The 15,660-nt window shown below is 41.6% G+C and overlaps 1 protein-coding gene across 1 annotated transcript in view; it reads right to left on the reverse strand.

The window, feature by feature from the left end:
• The window catches only part of clpb (caseinolytic mitochondrial matrix peptidase chaperone subunit B), a gene marked incomplete in the record, with an annotated part of 35,521 nt that overhangs the window by 18,727 nt on the left and 1,134 nt on the right, over positions 1 to 15,660 (reverse strand). The window contains 4 exon segments of the mRNA XM_024277405.2: positions 589 to 686; positions 5,460 to 5,588; positions 7,675 to 7,778; positions 13,438 to 13,524. Coding sequence (XP_024133173.1) covers positions 589 to 686; positions 5,460 to 5,588; positions 7,675 to 7,778; positions 13,438 to 13,524 — 418 coding nt within the window.

A 15,660-nucleotide genomic window follows, 5' to 3' on the forward strand; every position in this document is an offset into this window, starting at 1 on the left:
AAACAATTCTTACATCCTTTCAAACTAAAATGACCCTCTGGTTTGTCTTCTCTAGTATCTTTTTTGCGTGATTGTTTGAAACAAATCAATTCTAAATGCAGATGGGCAGAAGATGCTCTTTTTAACCTTCCACAGTGAGGACATCTTTAAATCTGGATCGTAGAGAGCTACGCCGTCAAACAAACTAGAATTTAACGAGTTGATTAAAAAAGGTGTTGAAGATTCTATGATCCAAAATTTAGAGCAAAAAAATCAAATAATTATATGTACTAAAAAAAGCTGCAGGAAATAAAAATGACTGTAGTGTTTACCAACTTTTTCTTTGGTTATAGTTAATGCAGTTCAATTACTCAGCAAGTTTACTCATTTATTATTGTTGATTCATATTAAAAACTGTTTTCCAAAAAACAAACTCTGCTCTTTTCTGTTTAACCCCAATTAACCTTTCCTTGCATTCACCCAAAGACTCCCCAGCACCTGCCAGTCAATGAGTAAACGCACTCAGACCTCCTGAGGAGGAAGAGCCTGTGTGCAAGATGGTGCGTACAGATGTCTGTCAGCAGCACGTTCTTACAGGTGTGAACTTACCTTGCCTTCCCACTCCAGCAGCGCAGTGCTCACTTCGCCCTCCTTGGCGTAGGCGCGTGCGGTGTGGCCCAAACCGTTGGTCTGCAGGGGGTTGGCACCTGTCGGCAGACAGTCGAACAGGAAATCAGGAGATGAACAGCAGAAGATGAGCTTCTTTTTTTGCTTTGTGTGTGCCAGCGGAGAAAGTGGGGTTAGGGTCACAGAAGGTCAAAGGTGATGAAGGCTTGCTGCAGCGAAGCAGGAGGGCTACACCTCAGCAGGGGGGTGTTCATATTTGCATTAAGTACCAACAATAAAGTTTCAGACCCCTATGGCCAAACAACAAAACGGTTGATAAGACAGACAGCAGGTTGTTGCCCCCATCCTTTGTATGACAGGTCAAACTGCTGCAGAGGTGGTGCGCGCCCATCCCAGACGCTGATGGGTGTAACAGCACGGGTGGGGGTCTTCTGCACTGGCATGCACCCTCCTTCCTGCTCGGGTTAAGCTGCGAAAACAGCTTTTTGATTTTTTATGCAAAAATAAGAGCGTTTGATTAGTAATTTCCTCAAAACTTTGTGTATTCTCCATAACCCTGTAAAGCCCACTACATCAAAGGTTTGAAAGATAATTCTAATTATTTTTTTTAATTTAAACTGTTTTTAAACCCTTTGATAAAATCCACATATATAATATTATTTTTAACAAGATATAGATAGTATCATTTATGATACATTGGGTGACTTAGTTAGCTTTCACTCACAATAATTTTAGTTTAAGATTTAAAAATGTTGACCTTATTTACCCACCGTCTCAAATTAGATTCACAGATTCAACACAGTGTAACTGTACTATAAAGAATACATTTTTTACTTCTCTTTCAATACAGCAAGTAGACATGAATATAAATAGAGGAGTTATTTTCTCCATAAAGTTATGAAAATTAGGAAAACTTTACCTGGCAAAAGTGTTTGAGATTTCACGGAAGCAGCCATTTTGATATGAGCAGGAAATGCCCTTCTACTGCCCCTAGTGGATGAATGATAAACTACAGGACGGAAAACACGAGTTTTTAGGGAAAGTTTGAATCACCTAATGAGATGAATGTATCAAGAATTAGCATATCAATTATGATATGAATGGTTATATTGGGTTAAAAAGCAAAAAAACTGTATGCTATGGAAACAAAAAAAGAGTTACTCAGTGATGAGCTTATCTTTAGTACCTGACTGGGTGTCAACAGGGTTATTTCTCACTGAGACCAAGTTCTGGCAGACAGCTTCTATTGGAATTTGGCCCCATATTCACTAAATTAAAAAAAGCACCCCAACAACTGAGCTGGCCTCAGTTTTTTTTTTTTTTCATTTTAACCTCTGTAAATACACCCACCAAGGCACACTTGGTGAGTTTAAAACAATGAAATAGATGCTAGAAATATAATATTAAATAGAGTAAAGTAAGAATTTGTGTCTAGGTCTGCAAACATGGCCCACGACGTTGAAGGTGCCAGACTCTTTCCTGGTTGTTGTGGATAAACCCCTATGTTTCTTATATCGATCACAACAACAATACACTACCAACTCCACCCCAACCAACAAAAACATGAGGGAGGGAAGCAATAAAAAACCCCAGGACACAGAGACACACACATCTACACACCGGACATAATAAATTGCATCATTTAAGGCTTTAATATCAGGCAAACCCTCTGGGCCAGAGCACTTTATAACAGGATCAACACTAATGACAATCACACAAGAGGACACACACCCCCTAACTGAACATGCACACACAATCACACAGGATCCCTTCATTAAGAGTGCTTTAGTTATGCCTATTAGGAGTCCCTCCTCTTTCCTATTTCCCCTCCCGCTCTTTTACTGCAGCTGGTGGGAGAGAGCCCCTGCTGGCCTTTGTGTGTGTGTGTGCATCTGCCATCCTGTGTGTGTGTGTCTCTTCTGCCCCCTCACCACCTACTGAGTTGTCCATTATCTGGGGAAGGGGGAACCGATGTGGCGCCAGGGGAGAAGCTGCCGAGCCTCTGCCGGCAGGGCTGAGGGACAGCGGGGCTCGCTGAGGCCCGAGGCTGGGGTCCGACCATGTGATGGATGGAGACGTTAGCCGAAGTCCGGCTTAGGCCGAAAGAGCATCGCTAGAAGAGTAACGCGGATGCAGACACAGGGGAAATAATCCGGTAAAGGACAGACACGGCGCTGTAAACACACCTATACGATGGAGGAATGACGCAGATGAACGGAGAGCTGTGGCCTTTTTTCCCGCCACCACCACATGTGATCAAAAGATAAAAGCTCAGCTAAAAAACACCGAAAAAAAGCAGACTTTTATTCAAACTTCAAATACGGTCAGAAAAGTACGTGATGTCATGACTGTTATCAGCTGAGATGCTGGCGCCAAGACGGCCGAGTCCCCGTCGGCTAAGCAATGACCAAATCTGTGGCTAATCTGATTGTTTTTTCAAACAAATGCATGCGCTTTGTGAAATTTCTTACCTTTTTAATGCAAAAAAGAAAAAAAAGCTCGGGCAGAACATTTGATTGAGTTAGATAGAAGTGATTTGTTTAAGCGTACTCAGGCCCGCGGATGAGGTGGGCACACGGGCTGGAGGTGCATCAATCTTAAGCAGAAACAAGACGTTAATATATGCTTTTGCGTATGCCTTTTAGATGGTGTTTGCAGGGATTCACTCAAAATGACTGATATTAAATTAAAAGTGCAATCAGCCTAAGAAGAAAAAACAGGTAAGAGGATACCAGAAGAACAACCACTGACATTAATATATTGCTGGAGCCATATTGAAGCCCTGCAACATAAAAAAAGAATAAAAAAGCAACTTAAGCACCGAGAAGATACATTAGCTTGCAAAAAAATAATTAAATTTAGCAAATGTGGGTCGAACCGTCACACAGGTGCCTGAAGTCAGATTACTGAGCTAGAAAAAAGATTTGCAACAACACAATTTATATAGTGGGACATATGGGGGGTGTGAGTGCAACCATAGATGCTCTCACATCATATCAGCTCACGCACAAAGACACACACTTCCTGTGGCTGTGGAGATACCCCAAGGGCATGTTCTGTGTGGGGGTCACAGTTCAACGAGCCCTGGCTTGTTTAAAAGCTGGAAATGGAGACGGTGGGGTGGGAGGGTGTGTGGGGGTGCTTGCCTCAGGGTGTGTGTGCTCGCAAACACACCAGAGGAGCTGAGTCAACGACAGGTGCCCGTTTGGTGGGGGATGAAGCAGATGAACCAGTGATCAATCTTAACCGAGTTCAGACTGAAATCAGCTGTTTATATGCAAGAAGGCTCTAATGACATAAACGCTTCTCAGAGCCTGAAGTGAAAATTCACAAAGTCTAAAGGCCACCTGAAAGATGTTACGCTTTCCTGAAGGAGAATTAATTCACTACTTTAGCTCTGTTCACACCAGCCTTGGCAACACATACTTCTAATGAAAGTCTTTGCAAACGCCTGTTCGGGCTTCCTCGTTCAAAACTCTCAGACTCAGGCGTCACTATGCAAGTTAGTAAGTACGTTTTTTTTGGTTCTTCTTACAGAACGTATGAAGTACATGAAGCATGTATTGAACATGAAGTTAAATCAGTTGAACTTTGACCAATCAGGGACTTGGATTTAGTAGTGAAGTATGGATGGGATCCCTTTAAATTCACTGAAGTGCCCAAATAAACGCCAAATATCCAATACAGTGGACTAAGTAGTGAGGAAAAAGTGTAAAATTCCAAACTCCAGTGTCCTGTATATTTTCAAGAAGTATCTATAAAAACTAGTGTGTATCGATGGTTACTAGGCTAGCAAATATAGACCACAAAGCTTTGCGTTCAAACAATTTGTCATTTTAAAAAATTGTATGTTATTATTTTTTATAAATCATCAAAGTTTTCATCATAAAAACATCGTAGATTCATAAATTGTCTTTATAAATTGTTCATATTGGGTTTTTCCTTCTGCAAGTAGGTGTCGTCAAATTTGCCATTTAAAATAAAAAAGGAACGTTTCCAAATTCTATCAAAATCCAGGGAACTAGATCGTTCTCTAAAAGCAAGATTAAGAACTCCCCAATGATCCAGAAGAAATATTTTCATCCTTAAAGAATTTCTGAAAGGCATTTCAGTTAAACATGTTTAATTTTCTTTTTTACTCCTCACCTTTAATTACAAATCTGTCACTAAAAGAAGAAAAACTGCCAAAATACTGAATCGATTCCATTCAGATTCACAACTTCACAATTCCATTTGATTTACGCTGCAATTAGATTAAATATTGATTTCCTTTTCTCAAATTTCCTTTCAAAGCTAATTTAGCTAGGTAATAAAAACACTTTTCCCATAAGTAGTGATACAAACTGAACAATGGTGAAGCAAAATTGAAAAAAAATTAAAATGTAAGTGTTATTTCTAAAATAATGCAAAAAAAACTTGATTGATTATAAGAATCAATATTGAACTTTTAGTAAAGATCGATTTGATATTTTAATGTCCAGTTTTTTGCACTCAAATCAGTAAAATTTAATAAACAAAATTAACTATCAATAGTGGATATAAAATGACAAGCTTTGCTTTTTTATTTATACAAACAGCAACAAAAGTGCAGAGTTTTGCTGCTGATGACATCGGTAACTCTTTTTATTTGCATTTTCCTCGAGAATTTATATAAAATGAATCAGTTTGTTAAAATGCCAAACAGTTATTGAACCCCCATAAATGCAGAAGCAGCGACCAACCATCAGAAGGTATTCGTCTCTGCACTTTAAGGTTTGTAAGCAGCGTTCAGGCTTAGAGGAAATGCTGAGCAGCTTATCTGCTGTGATGCATCTGTTGATGACTCTGTGTGGTGGTGGGGGCTTTCAACCTACCCGCCTCCAGAAGCATCCTGACAGCGAGAGCATCATCCGCCAGGGTGGCGTAGTGGAGTGCCGTGCAACCTCGAAATCCAGCCCTGCTGCTGAGTCTGCTGCTGAACTCGTCCTCTCTGGACACCAGGACTGGAAGATGGAGGACAGAAGGAGCTTTGATCAATGATGTGGGAGAAGAGCATATTTAGATCTACATTTTCACATTATCCAAAGACTAAAAGAAAAAATGTGCTTTCTGTTTCAGCTTTGAAAAACAAATCCTTCTTGGAGCTGACAGACATGACTGCAGTAAGTAAGTAGAGGGATCATGCCCTTCCAGGAGGGGAGCGTATTGGCAAGAGCCTGACGATATGATACGTCTAACAATATGGCGATATATCCTGAGACTGTACCAGAACAATTTTTTGCTTTTATTTTTTCAATACTATGACTTAAGAAAAAAAACTCTGAAAAATCTGAATATTAATACGTTTTTTATTTTAATAAAGTTGATTTTATTTAATGATCGCAACATTAAGCACTGAAACTGTATACTAATACTGGCAGCAACATGGCACAGAGTTTCTGTTTGGTACAAATCCAAAGTAAAAACTACATAGTACGTATCTCATAATAACAAAAACCGTGAGGTTGACTGAACATTTAACACAAGCTGGTTCTCACGAGATCTTGTTGGTTTGGTGTAGAGCTGCTCAAAGAGATTCAGTGTTCTGTGTTACCAACTAGCAGTCGGGAGTTTTGGTGGAAAACAAAAGTAAGACGCCGAAGGACGCTCATAAATAATTAACTTAATGTCGTCTTGTCAGCATTTTGAATTGATACAAGTATCGCCAAACTAAATATCGCGATATTTCACCAAAATTACTTTTCCTTACACCCCTACCTGAACCGGTTGCTTTTTAATGTTCAAATTGTTTTATTTGATACACAGTAGGATGCAATGTCATGGTAATGGTGGCACCTTGCTCTACTGCAGCAGGTGTATGAGGAATAATTAGTGGAGAAAAGTGGAATATAAGTATAACATCATGTTAAGTGATACAAAGCTTCATTTTAGAGGGAAACTTCACATTTTACAGCTTGTTTTTGTCCAGATGATGAAGCAAAATATATGTTTTTAAGAATTTAAAGTCCACAGGTAGTTTATTAGATTAAAAGAATATAAACCTTCATGCCATGTGACCAGAACCTCTTTTTTAGGTGTTTATTATAACGTGATAAACCAGCCAATCAGAATTCAGACACTTTCAAAACTTTCTGCTTCGAGAAATGTGTTAATTTTTCTCCATTTTATCTCATTCGTCCGACATGATACGAATCATAAGATTCTTATTTGGGTCTCTCTTCACATTAATGAAGATCCTCCATCATCCCCTCCTTACTCCTTTTTCATAAGAACACTCCTCTCGTGCCACTCCTCTATCATTCATTTTCATTTTTCTCTGCATCCTTCCTCTCCTCCTTTGTGTCCATAAGTTCCATCATCACATGCAGCCTCTCCATCCCTCCGCCTTACCCACAGCTTTGTCTCATCCATTTCCTGACTTCCTTTCCCTCCCTCCCTCATCATCATCATCATCCCTGCCATTTCCTTCAGCCCCTAAACATATACTGCTTCTTCCTACTCCTCCATCTTTAATATTCTTTTCATCCTTATTCTTTCAGAGCCTCTCCTTTTTTCCTCCTTGTGCGCTTCATCCGTCTTCTCCTCCCTCCATTCATCCCACTCTTCCTCCATCTCTCCGGTCGTCTCCCTCTCTGCAGTGTGTGTGTGTTTGTGTGTGAAGCACAGGGTGGGATAATCACAGCTAACCCAATAAAGCGTCGCACAGACCACCCCAGCCCATCCATCAGAGTGCATCTGGGAAACGCTTCCCCACGCTGCGCCGGCCCCACGTGGACCCAAACCTGACAGCCATATAAATGTCTGCAATATACATATCCCATATAAATATGTCTGCAGAAACCCAACACAGACTGGAGGGTGGTGGTGCTGGTGGTGGTGGTGGGGGGGGATAAGTGTACCATCATGCATGCATTTGCTCCGAAGAAAAACATAAAAAATAGATTAGTCGTCCCAGAAAATAAATAAAAGAGAAAAATACTCCAGGAGTCAAACATGTGCATGAATGTAAATGTTTATGCAAATGCTCGTCTCTTATGATGCTGGTGTAATAAAGCGGCGCTGCGAGCAGCCCGCTTTGTTCTACCTCACCTTCCAGCGAGTGGATGCCTTTTTCCCGCGAGGTGTCATAAACGTTGTTGAACTCATCGCCTGTGTTTGGGTCGGCGCCGGCCTCCAGTAAAACTTTCACCACGCTGAGGAGACAAACACATTTCAGGTTCTGCAAATGACCTGGAATTTCATTTTGAAATGACAAACACAAATATCGTGGTGGTTTTGATGGCTTATTTTGGGCAAGGATGTCACATGTTTAATCAGTTTATCAGTTAAATCTTTCAAATCAGAAACAGGAGAAACTCTTTCTCGTCTTCATTTCCAAGAAAATATCTGGATTATCTTTTTCCTTTCCCACGAAATATTTGTTCTTCTTTAGTAGCACGTTTTCCTGGACATATTGCACCTGTCCTAATGCCTATAGTAGTAACATTAATTTTACGTTTCACTGCAGAGCTGCAATAAGGCCCCTAAAGACTGCATTTATGTAAATGTATCCGACTGCAAAAACCCTCGTCTGACTTTAGTTCTGCTGCAGGAAAATGAGCAAACCTTGGGAGCTGGAACTTGGAGGAGACATCAAACGTAACCTTGACCCTCCACCAAGTTTCTCACGTCCTAAAAGCCTGAAAGCAAACACGGAGTCCCCCCGACTGACCATGACACTTCCACCTGACTCCCTTCCATCTGTTCTGGGCCTTTATGGCGGACACACTCCAACGGCTCCCTCAGCCTCGTAACGCGCACGTACGTGCATGGTGGAGGGGGCAAGGGTCGGGCCCGTATCCACCAACACTGCGGAGGTGGGGGGTCTGGGAGATAAAAACGGGTATTTGTGTGCAGCTTCTCATTGGAGCGTACCGCCTTTTTAGAGCGAACCTCGGCAACACCACTCACTGTGACCCCACGGACATTCCAGGTAGCGTCTCTGTGTCTACAGAACCACACGCTTCACGGTTCCCACCGCGAGCGCCGGCCGACGCGAGGACACACACCAAACAAGTCGGCCAGTCTGCAGAGCGGCCATTGGCCGAAACTTGAACCCTGTCGGCGCATCGCTGCTGTCATTAAACCTGTGACCGCGTAATGCAGGCCGGGACAGAGTGATGGATCGCTGCCGGCTAAACGGTTAAGGCAGAGGCCTGAGAGAGCTTCAGTGCAGGAAAAATGATCATCGGTGGGAAGATGAGGTGGGCGGATTTTAGAGCAAGTCCAGCGATAACAGAGAACAAGCCTTTAGGCTACAAACTTCTCCCAAATGACTGGAATATGACAGCAGGGTTTGTTTCACTTTCATGTAGAAAAAAGGAAAACTAGGACCACAGCATTAACATAACACAGTCCTGAAAAAACAGAAACTTCCAAATGTGGAATCGGGACCTAAAAAGTATTAAACAAGTACCAGACCAAAGAGGAAACATGTTATTTTTGACTGTATCTGACAACTGGACTGAGTGAGTGCAGAACCGTAGAAAATGACTTACAACAAGATAAAGTGAATTCAGTCACCATTTTTTCACGATACAGACGCCGCCATGTTGGACTCAAGCAAAGTCAATGAGCAGTGCTTGGTTCAGGTCGGTCTAAGTCATTAACTGTATATGAGAAAGGGACCGAGTGATCTTGATAATCCTCTTTTTTTCTGTAGTTTAAGTTATTGATATTATAAACTGACCAATCAGACACCTTAATAAAAGTAGGTGGAGCCTGTTGACCCCCACATCCATTAGTCAAAATGTTTAAATGACAGATTTCATGTAGCCCGCTTTTAAGTGGTAGGGGTGTGGACTTTCAACAAGCTCACTCCTGATTGGTGAGAGTGGTTGCTATAGAAACAAAGATTAATCACACCTAACTTACGATATCTGATTCCAACATGGTAGCCTCCGTATCGTGAAAATATGACGGTTGAATTGACTTCATTTGATTGGGGCCGGAAGCAAGTCCTTTTCTATGGGTGATGTCACACTCACTAGGTCCAGTTCTCATTTACAGTCACAGTTTAGAACCCGAGATGACACAACTGAATAGCTGAACCTGCAATCACATTTGTTAGGTGCATTAGTACTGGTGCATGCTGGTGGAGGCTTTGGGTTCATGAAGAAGGGTACTTTAACCCTTCCGCTCTCTTTGGGGTCCAGATGACTCCAACCACATATTGATGTGTGATTCCTTCCATGACAAAATGTGGACAAAGGTGGACAGGATTTTATGTCTGCCATGGACATTAGTGAACCTCAAAAATCAAGATGACCAGTCCAGATGACCCCACTTTTAATGTAAACAAGCTAAGGAGAGCGGAAGGGTTAAGATCCCCAGTTAAGCAGAATTAAGTACTGTGGTAATATAACTCAAAATGTGATGTCCAGGAAGATGGATGCCAGGTTTTCAGAGGTTAAAGGATGGCTTGGATCAAAATTACTTCATTAAGTTGCTGCTAGTGGTGAAACTTGCTGGATGGTGGTGAAACTTTGTTCTTATTTTCTCCCAAATGAAAAGATGTGCTGTTGATGATGTTATCCTAAATGTGTTTAACCCCCTGACTACCTACAACCCAAATGTGTTCTCTGTGAAAGACATTTCTAAACCAGAATATCTTCTGCAGGAAGCCTAAAGTTCCAGAAGGTCTCAGGAACTTCCAAACGTCATTACGGGACAACCCTGTTCCTGAGGGACACCGAGGCTGAGAACATCCTGACCAGACCTTTGTGTCTGACCTTGCTGGAGAATCAGAAAAGGTCTATCAGGGGGTCCCTCTTTTGTTACTGTATCACCAAGGCCTGGGGGGGTTCGGGTGTCGTGGTTCACAAAGAACTCTCACCCCTGCAAGAACTTGTCTAAACACCCTGATGCTGATCTTCTGAAACGCATACAGATGTGGGCGCACTCAGGAGAGGCCGGGCAGGATGTGAGGATGCTCTGAAAGGAGTTACGGGAGGAAGAAACGCAAACAAGCGGCGGATAAAGAAAGAGGAGCAGGAGGAAGAAAGGATGAAAGGAGGGAGGAGGAGGAGCTAAAGAGATGAAAGAGATGGAGATTTAATTAGGCAGGACAACAGAAAAACTAACAAAGTTTAAAAAAACACTGTATAGTTTTACTAATTAACTGACGATCGAGTGACTAACTTTATTTGGGAGGAGAGCTGCGACAGTAATTTGGGGTCCCGCTGAGGTTTATCGGGTTAAACCTCCATTTTTAAGGACTGGCGAGAAGCTAAAGACTTTCAATGGACACAAACATTGTTAGAAAACGTCAAAGTACTGTCAGAACTCAAAGACTTAAGAAGCTGCTTTGTGGAGACGCATTTAACTGTGAATCATTTTAGTCTTAATTTCTACTCATAAAACTTTTGATCCAAGATGTATCTCATAGTCTCAATTGCATCAAAACTTAAACTAGATTAAATTTTAAGGCTAAAGGAAAAATCTAAACTTCCATTTTCAGCATATTTTCTATCTTCTTCATTAGTTTATGCTTGCTCACATATTTAGATTTATATGTGTTTCTCTGTGGTCTCCTGTTAAAGTGAAACAGTGGATTAATTGACAAAAGTTCTTTGACTTACATTTAACATTATCTTATATCAAATTCAATTTTTGAGTTGAGTTCAACCATCAACTCAAAAATGTAATTTGACACAAACTAATGATTTAAAATGTAACAAATTAAATAACTTTTGTTATTTGATCCAATTCTTAATATTTGTCAGTGTATATTTGGCCCTGGATGGAAAATGAGATCAGACACAGTCGATCCTTCGCTCTTTAACAGACAAACTGACCATCCATGCCTTTGACCACCTGGTTCAGGTGCTGGACCTGATTAAACCCCAACGTTTTTTACTTTAAAAGATCCGCTCAGATCATCTATTGGTCAATTAAAAGCGTCAAGAGTGGTCTTTTAATTATGATTATGGTGTTTTATGTGTAGGGAGCTTGCTCAAAGTATTTTCAAATTTCATTTTTTGTGTCTGCTCTTGATTCACAACAATTTTCATGAAGAAATTGTATATATGTCCTCCAACACCAGAAAAAAATGCCACATTTTTAACATTAAACACATTATTTAACACATTAAAACACCATTTTCATCAGAGTGGGTCCTTACAACCTCTGCAGATCCTCCAAAGATCATCTGGTTTCATACGATGCTGCTCTCACAACACGAATCATCCCCTCAACCCCCCTCCCACCCTGCCGTCTCAGGTTGGACCATGCGTCTCACTTGGCTGAGCGGTCATTGACGGCAGCACAGAAGACATGGATGGAGCGATGGAGATGGGTATTGTGTGTTAGAGAGTGCAAACAGAGGGCCCTCCCCATTCAACCCCACATCAAAACTAAGTAAACCCCCTCCCCGCTTTATGTTGGAGCCACGCCTCAACAGTCAGAGCACCTTCACTGAGAATCTGCTCCAACCGCAAACAGAGGAAAAAATTCCAGAAAAACGGGACAATAAGACCCGACCTGACGTTCCAGCTCCAGGCCAGAGCTCGTTTATGAGCGATGCTCGCTGTGTTTTCACTTAACGCCTGCAAATAAAGTTGTGCGCGGCTGAGTAATAGGCTGTTGGCTTCTAAGATATTTGGTAGCAACTCCCTTCGTCTCTTGGCTTGTGCAGGCTCTCTGAGTGGACGCGGTTGTGTGTCTTGCGTGTGTGGAACAATGAGTGATGTGTGCGACGCTGCGCTCGGTCCTCCCCGCAGCAACTGACGGCTCACTGGGGGGTTGGAAGACGGGATTAAACACAGAGGACTGTCTGTCTTGCTGAGTTATAGCACTCATAACACAAACACACACAGGACGCGGCGCTGTAACAAAAATAAAAGCACTCCTGCAATTACATTTGTATAGAAAACCACTCCACAAACAAATTCACGCCGTTAAACGCAAAACACGACTTCTATCACTCGGCGACAAAAAGATGGTCGTATAAACAAACACAGCAGCTAACAGATGACGCCATTTTTAAGACCAACTCACGTCATCATTGCCAAAATAAAAAACAAATCTATTGTTTTCTAGGGCATAGTTTCTGTAGAGTGGCAAGAGTTCATTAGAAATTTGCCTCCGAGTTGTGGGCAGGATCATTGGCATGGAGCAACCCCGCCCCTTTTCCTGTTACCCACAACTGATGGATCTTCTTTATGCTTTTTCCTGCTAGTTTACAGCATGTTAAAACATTATTTTAAACCACCTCAGAAATGATTGCTTAACTCATTATACCACAATTATCGAGGTTAAGCTAAAGTTTTCACAAAAATCGAGCGTTTATGATTTTGAGAGTCATAAATCTACAAATTTGCTCATGTTACTCAAGTTGAAGGAAAAATTCTGTCACATCTACAATGACTGTCTCATGTTTTAACTCTTAACAGGACAGATGTGCAGTTTTTCAGATCTGTTTCTAAAGAAAAGACGCCACAGAATTACAAAGAACTAACTCCAGTTTGGCAATTCAAAAGCAACTTAGATTTCATCCAAGGCTTTGTGTTCGCTTAAAAAAAAAAGAGAGAGAGAGAAGGCGAGCCCTTATGCAGGCAGAAAAGGCCTCCAAATTGGATTTGGCCCGGCCTTAACCTCAGCCCTCTCTGCGTTGTGTGTGTTCTTTGGGCCAGCAGGCTAATTGAATTTGTCGGACGGAGACATGGGGGTTCGGCTGAACGCCGTCTGTCGGCCGGAGAGTTGGGCTTCTAAAGATGTACTGTGGCCATGGAGCAGGGAGGGCACACGATCGCACGAGCAGCTGCATGCGCCTCGAGAAACGACGCACTGAAAGCAGACGATCCGTTTCCGAACCTGTGCTGCCGGTTCATGGCGGCCACCATGAGAGCCGTCCAGCCGAGACGGTGGCGATGGTTTGGATCCACGCCCTCCTTCAAGAGCCTAGAGAGAACACAACAAACAAGTCTGTATTAATAATAATAAAAAAAGCAGTTTCAAAATGTACAACTTTATTTGACAGTTTTTTTCTCTATGAATGCCAACCTAACCCTTGACCTTTCCAAGTGTTTTTTTTACAAATTTCCTACGTAATGGTAGACGACCGATGGGATCGGCTCAGACACTACTGAAAAAGGGAAAACGGTCCATTTTTCTCTGTTGATGCCACACATTTTGAAAAGTCTGCATTGATGTTGTGAACATGTGGAGAAGACGTTTCTGTCGGTGCAGAGCAGGTGTGTTTCCTGCCTCCGGGTGGAAACATCAGGCGCTGCCGTGGCCTCGTCCCCGACAGGATCCTTCTGTCGACTATTGAGCGGCGCGGGCCGGCAGCGAGCCTGTTTACAGTCAACACGGAGGCCTCTGTCACGTCTGCTCCCGTTCCCCCCACCTGATGGTGTGCAGGGACGGGGCAGACGCTCCACCCAAACAGCTGCTGGAGCTCCTTCAGCTTTAAAATAGAGACACTGAAAGGACAAACCTCCGTATTTATGTAAACGGACTTCACGACAGAATGTGGCGGCGCCTTATCATGGCTGTTATCTGAAGAACGCATTGAGGGAAACTTGTGTGTTGGGGACCTCTGACTGGATGAATCCTGATACTCTAACCAAAGCACTTAACACATCTGTGAGCAGATGACTGCATCTCTGCACCATCTGCTGTGTGTGAACAGGTAACTCAAGCCTGCACACAAAGAAACACAACCGAGCTCCAACAAACTCAGGTGAAAAAGACGGAGACACTTCAGAAGAAAGTTCTACAAATCCGGCTCAGGCTGGGTTAGAAATGACCTTAATACATAAAATTAAAAAAATCAAGTCTATCTTCACTTATAAAATCCACAATAAATTCATCAAATGCATCAGTGGAATTTCCTTTAATGGGTTTAAAAAGTTGATTTTCCTGCATCCTGCGCTTCGGGGTGTTCCGATTGGTTGGACACACCCGATCCAGGTGCTCAACTGTGAGCAGGACATGGATTTTTCTGGAAAGCCAGGACTTCCACACCCGTCCTAAATAAAAGGCTTTCAGGGTCGGACAACAACACATCGACACAAACATCTTAACAGTCAGGCAGGACTGTTTTACAGCAGCTTAATCGGAACTCCTACATTTTAAATGTGGAAATATTGGGAGGCATTTCACGGTGTTAGTCATAAAACAGCCTTAATTTCACAACAAAATATAATCAAAATGATCAGGATTTAGAACGAGACTGGACCGTGATAAACGTGTAGAACATCAAGGCACCAAACTCCAAAGAAAATTGTCATTCTTCACAAGGATGCTTCAAATTTACAGCTAAAAAACAAATATTTCCACTTCACCTCTAAAATATTTCTAGATTTTACAGTATTTGAATTTTACTTAACTTTACTTGATAACTTTATGCAAGATGTGTGTTTTCTGTCCTTGAACTTTGACTTACAAAGTTTCAGAATCCTGTAGGATTTTTCTATTCAAATATACCGAAATCTTTTCAGATTAAATTAAATAGTAGCTATAACCAACAGTCAATGTTATAAAAAAACTTAACCCAAACATAGAATGTTTTATTACGACCCTTTTACTGTTGTTTTAGTTTTCTATGCCTAAATCGGAGAGAAACTGTTGGGTCAAACATTGCAAACCTTCTACAGCTTTACAGTAATATTCTTATTTTCACTCATCAAACCGATGAATTAATGAAGTTTTATATTTAAGATTAAGATATAAATATTTATTTTTTGTCCTTTTGAGAGAATAACAAATAAAACAGGTAAAAATAAAGCCACATGTAGCCCTCCTCTTCCACCTAGTGGTTGCAAATGAAATTACAGGAGGCCTTTTCTAACGTGGACTCTTGATCATTCAGGAAATTTGATTTGTGACCATAGAAATGAAATCAGACAGTCTCTGCACTGGAAGATGGAGCACCAGCCGAACCATCTGCTGCTCCTTCATTTGTACTACATGTCATTTAAATACCACCGGGTTTTGTCTGAGCTTGTGCTCATTATTTGAAATAATAGATGATGGTTGAATGGTAATTTCTAAGGAAAAAAGCTAAAAAATTCTCAAAGTAAAAAAAAAAAG

Source organism: Oryzias melastigma, linkage group LG13 (genome assembly GCF_002922805.2).
Source record: "Oryzias melastigma strain HK-1 linkage group LG13, ASM292280v2, whole genome shotgun sequence".
Lineage (NCBI taxonomy): Eukaryota > Metazoa > Chordata > Actinopteri > Beloniformes > Adrianichthyidae > Oryzias > Oryzias melastigma.